The sequence below is a fragment of the Triticum urartu genome, chromosome 7 (genome assembly GCF_003073215.2).
Source record: "Triticum urartu cultivar G1812 chromosome 7, Tu2.1, whole genome shotgun sequence".
NCBI lineage: Eukaryota > Viridiplantae > Streptophyta > Magnoliopsida > Poales > Poaceae > Triticum > Triticum urartu.
This window is the reverse complement of record NC_053028.1, coordinates 61,974,296-61,979,426: the sequence shown is the minus strand read 5'-3', so window position 1 is coordinate 61,979,426 and position 5,131 is coordinate 61,974,296. Positions and strand designations below refer to the sequence as shown.

Here is a 5,131-nt window from a genome sequence, read left to right as displayed (position 1 = left end):
ATGAAGACTTCCCGAATATTATCGACAAGGTCGGTCTGGCTCCGATAGGTGAGCTGCGACAACGGCCAATTGGCAGCTCGCCCTACCGGTAGTATTGGTCGTTTTGTGGTCCATAAATATCTTGATGTATTTTTTTTATTATGTTTGGGATGCTTGTCTGATGAACTTTTATAAGAGATACGGTTGCTCTTTTCCAAAGAAAAAGAAGGAAATGTTTTCTTAGGCAACGATATTTTTTTGAGACAGTTTTTTTAGGGCATTTTTTAGACAAAGTGTTTTTTTTAGGTACGAATTTAACGCAACGCACACCGACTACCAGTCTACGGCCCAGCAAGGAAAAAAGGGCCGGGCTTAGGGTCGCGGCGGCCGGTCCAACCAATCGTGCCATTCGTGCTGCGGCGGAGTCTGCTACTGGGCGGCGCAGACGAGAGCCAGCGAGCGAGGGATCGAGCGATGGCGGCGGCGGCGCTGCGGGGGATCGGCGCGAAGCTATCGGCGAACCCGGAGAAGGTGACGAGCGCGCTGCTGCTGGGCTCGTTCGTGGCGCTGGCGTTCCGGTCGTCGGAGCAGCAGGGCGAGATCGACGAGCTGGAGGCCCGCAAGTCCTCCCTCCGCGCCGCCAACTCCGCCATGTCCTCCACCATGTGGGCCTGGAGGGAGGAGCTGGTCAAGCTCGCCGCCATGCCCTCCCCGCCCATCACCGCCGCCCGCCTCCGCCACATCTACGGCGAGGAGGACCTCGCCGTCCCGGCGCCCAAGCCGTCAGGTATGCTCCTCGCTGCTTTCCCGCGATACTGCCGCAGTGATATACCGATTCTCCCTGCCGTAGCTACTACAGATTTGTCATTTTTCTCAGAAAAAAAAAGAACCTTCAGATTTATCACTACATTTGTGGGGGCTGATGCTAGTCTGAACCTGAAGGCATGTTTTAGCTTGTAGGGGTAGATCGTTAATCAGCCAATCCTTTGTTCACATTGATTCTGAAGCATGTTAAACCTGCATTTATCTGTGTACTGGATAGTGTATTTACAGAGATTGTGGCATTGCACTCCACATTTGGAGGTGCTGTGTAGTAGGCATCAAAAGGGGTTTGAGTATTGGAGGTGATGTGTTCATTTTAGGAGTTCAGGGCAGGCGGATGTGTACTGGAACTGGAACTGGAACTGTGTAGAGTTTTCTTTGTCCATGTTATTATTTGGCTGGAATTTCATGCTGGTTGGACATCATAGTCCTCCGAGGTTTCATTTTCCATCATAAAACAGTAGTAGCTCGAAATGCTAGAAGAGGTGCTTCACTGTATGCAATGCGTAGGTTATGTACTAATATGCAAAATGGCTTTTTGATCCTATATTTTCGGGCCGATTCGGTGTTCGTCAGGTATCCCATTATATTGTGTCCAAGTTTGCATGTCTTTGTTTAGTCTGATGATGGACAAAACAAATGGGTAGGATCACAGGATTTACATATTGATTCTTGGCATCAGTTGTGGATATTGTTGGACTCTCTGTGTTGAAATTGAGCTGATCCCAAGGCATGCCATAATTTGCATGTAAGGCCATGTGTGCTCTTCACTTGGTGGTACCGTACCCATGAGCATTTGCCTTCCTTCTTGAACAGTTGGATCATATTTGGCTGACAACCTCAAGGCATGACAGCACACATCAATGCACATTGCTCACAACAAAAGAACCAGGAGCACAAACAGTGCGCTGTTTAGTTTTTGTCGAGCAGTTCTACATACTGTATTTTTATTTATTTTTTGACAACTGTAAATTTATTGATGCACCATGGCGGGACATAACATTTGCCTTTTCAATCTGCAGGCCCTGATGCCGAGGAGGAACATGTTCCCCTAAAAATAACATGAACTCTTCCCCAATGCTTGTTGTCAAATTGCAGAACTGGTCCAGATTAGCTTTGCACTGAGTTGCAAACATGGTTTCCGTCGACCTAACATAAAGAACATTGTCTCCTCGTGGCGCTGTTTTATGCAGCTAATGGACAGCGCTGAGAAAGTCTTGTGTAGAAGCTCATGTGTTGTTGTCCTTGCACTTGATATTTCTTACCTGGATGTCTTCACACACAAACAACTATGAGATGTATAGCCTGTGGGAACTGCATTCACTGGAGGAGATTTTGGGTTTGACAGTATTTTCAGATCTAAAAAAACCATTCGTTTGGGGACGTCCAACATTCCAGTAACTGCATTTACTGATGGAGAATTTGGATTTCACAGTATTTTTCAGATGTAAAAAGATCATTCGTTTGGGGACGTCCAACATTCCAGTAACTGCATTCACTGATGGGGAGCCCTTCTCTGGTCTGATTTTGCCATAGTTCACTTGGTTGAGAACTAGACGTTGCTTTACCAGATATATGTGATATTTGCTGAAGCATAGGATCGCTCCGGTCTGATTATTTCTTGTACTGTGGGAACTGCATTCACTAGAGGAGATTTTGGGTTTGACAGTATTTTTTAGATCTAAAAAAACCATTCGTTTGGGGACGTCCAACATTCCAGTAACTGCATTTACTGATGGAGAATTTGGATTTCACAGTATTTTTCAGATGTAAAAAAAATCATTCGTTTGGGGATGTCCAACATTCCAGTAACTGCATTCACTGATGGGGAATTTGGATTTCACAGTATTTTTCAGATGTAAAAAAAATCATTCGTTTGGGGATGTCCAACATTCCAGTAACTGCATTCACTGATGGGGAATTTGGATTTCACAGTATTTTTCAGATGTAAAAAAAATCATTCGTTTGGGGATGTCCAACATTCCAGTAACTGCATTCATTGATGGGGAGCCCTTCTCTGGTCTGATTTTGCCATAGTTCACTTGGTTGAGAACTAGACGTTGCTTTACCAGATATATGGTGATATTTGCTGAAGCATAGGATCGCTCCGGTCTTATTATTTCTTGTACTGTGGGAACTGCATTCACTGGAGGAGATTTTGGGTTTGACAGTATTTTCAGATCTAAAAAAACCATTCGTTTGGGGACGTCCAAATCATTCGTTTGGGGACGTCCAACATTCCAGTAACTGCATTCACTTGGTTGAGAACTAGACGTTGCTTTACCAGATATATGGTGATATTTGCTGAAGCATAGGATCGCTCCGGTCTGATTATTTCTTGTACTGTGGGAACTGCATTCACTGGAGGAGATTTTGGGTTTGACAGTATTTTCAGATCTAAAAAAACCATTCGTTTGGGGACGTCCAAATCATTCGTTTGGGGACGTCCAACATTCCAGTAACTGCATTCACTGATGGGGAATTTGGATTTCACAGTATTTTTCAGATGTACTGGAGGCTAAACCCCCTCTAAAAGCTCGGATAACCAAGTAGTCTGTGATCCTTGCTTGGGATGGTGTTGCGACACATGGTGAAGTATTGAAACGGTTCGCCGCTCCCTTGCTGGATGCTCATCAGTTCGTCCACGGCACCAGCTCTGGTGCGGACCCCTTGGAAGTTTGAGATCAACTTGAGACATGCTAGTTCAAGAGGATGGACAGAAGGAGGTGAGTCCACAACCTTCCGACGGTCCCCTTGAGGGTGGCTACTAGGTATTTCTCCATGATGTGCTCATTTCCTCGCCAACGGCCTCTATGGTTGTGACATATGTGTAGGGACTCTTTGGGAGCCGTCGCCCTGTCGGAACGCTCAATGGAGTGGACTCCGGTGCCCCTCGCCCAGGGAGCCGCTCAAAGTTCTTCTGGCGGTGCTAGACAAACCTAAATTCGTCGCCCCAAGGAGCAACTTTGTTGGCATGAGTTGAAGTTGCATGAGCTTCCTCCAGATCTGCGTGATGATGAGAATGGTCGTCGCCTTTTTTGGCTGTTCAACTTGCCCCTTAGGTAATAAGAGCTCTGGTCTCCCGAATGCGGCCAGCTCGAGGAGTCAGGGACTCACAGAGTTGTCTTGCATATTGTGGGGGTGTGACGATCATTGGTACACACAACCTTCACCTTTGCTTTCAACTACTGGGTGAAGGGCCAAGCTTCTTGACCCCCCTACCCCCCCTCCAAGAGGTGGGGATATGCTCTTCCTGTGCTTTGTCATGCACAAACAAATTCTGAGATACTTGGGTCACGACGGCTTCCCCATGCTCTTTCTCTACTCGGACCTCCTTCTCCAACTACTCCAAATTCTCCTTCGGGGATGATGACTTATTTCTATATGCCACCGCCCTATCCGATGCAGATTGCCCCAATCGTTTCTTCTTGTTACTTGGTTCTGGCCTTCTTTGCTACGAAGACTATCCCATATAAAAGGTCATCTAAGGCATAGAAAGATCATTAGGGCATTCAGAGTTAGTCATACTTGGGTCACGACGGCTTCCTGATGCTCTTTCTCTACTCGGACCTCCTTCTCCAACTACTCCAAATTCTCCTTCGGGGATGATGACTTATTTCTATATGCCACCGCCCTATCCGATGCAGATTGCCCCAATCGTTTCTTCTTGTTACTTGGTTCTGGCCTTCTTTGCTACGAAGACTATCCCATATAAAAGGTCATCTAAGGCATAGAAAGATCATTAGGGCATTCAGAGTTAGTCATACTTGGGTCACGACGGCTTCCTGATGCTCTTTCTCTACTCGGACCTCCTTCTCCAACTACTCCAAATTCTCCTTCGGGGATGATGACTTATTTCTATATGCCACCGCCCTATCCGATGCAGATTGCCCCAATCGTTTCTTCTTGTTACTTGGTTCTGGCCTTCTTTGCTACGAAGACTATCCCATATAAAAGGTCATCTAAGGCATAGAAAGATCATTAGGGCATTCAGAGTTAGTCATATTTACCGAATCCAAGGTGGTGAGTTTCCTAGCAAGCTGCCCAACATCTCCATAAAGATGATTGTGGACAATGTCGAGCAAAGTTGTAGTTATCTTCATGGACTTGTTCTGTTGGGCCCCATGGTTGGTATCAAATGTCGACGATTAATCCAGCAGCGATCTCATGATCAATATGTAGTCATGTCTGAAATTAGATAGAGAGGTGATACCCGAACGGGAATTAGTTAGCGATGAAGGTGACACATTGGTTTTACCTAAGTTCAGCCGCCGAATGGACAGAGACCTACATTGTGCATAACTAATGTTATTAACCGATGTAGGATTAG

At 46.0% G+C, this 5,131-nt stretch overlaps 1 protein-coding gene across 1 annotated transcript; it reads left to right on the top strand.

Annotated features, from left to right (window-relative positions):
• Positions 1-353: 353 nt before the first annotated feature.
• Positions 354-2,104, top strand: LOC125520527. The gene is made up of 2 exons (XM_048685481.1): positions 354-766; positions 1,824-2,104. The coding sequence occupies exons 1-2, from the start codon at positions 454-456 to the stop codon at positions 1,865-1,867; spliced, it is 357 nt and encodes a 118-aa protein (XP_048541438.1). The 5' UTR covers positions 354-453; the 3' UTR covers positions 1,868-2,104.
• Positions 2,105-5,131: the final 3,027 nt, after the last annotated feature.

Coding starts and splice junctions, on each gene's coding strand:
- LOC125520527 (XM_048685481.1), top strand. CDS start 454: ATGGCGGCGGCGGCGCTGCGGGGGATCGGCGCGAAGCTATCGGCGAAC. Junction 767..1,823: donor CCCGGCGCCCAAGCCGTCAG/GTATGCTCCTCG, acceptor TTCAATCTGCAG/GCCCTGATGCCGAGGAGGAA.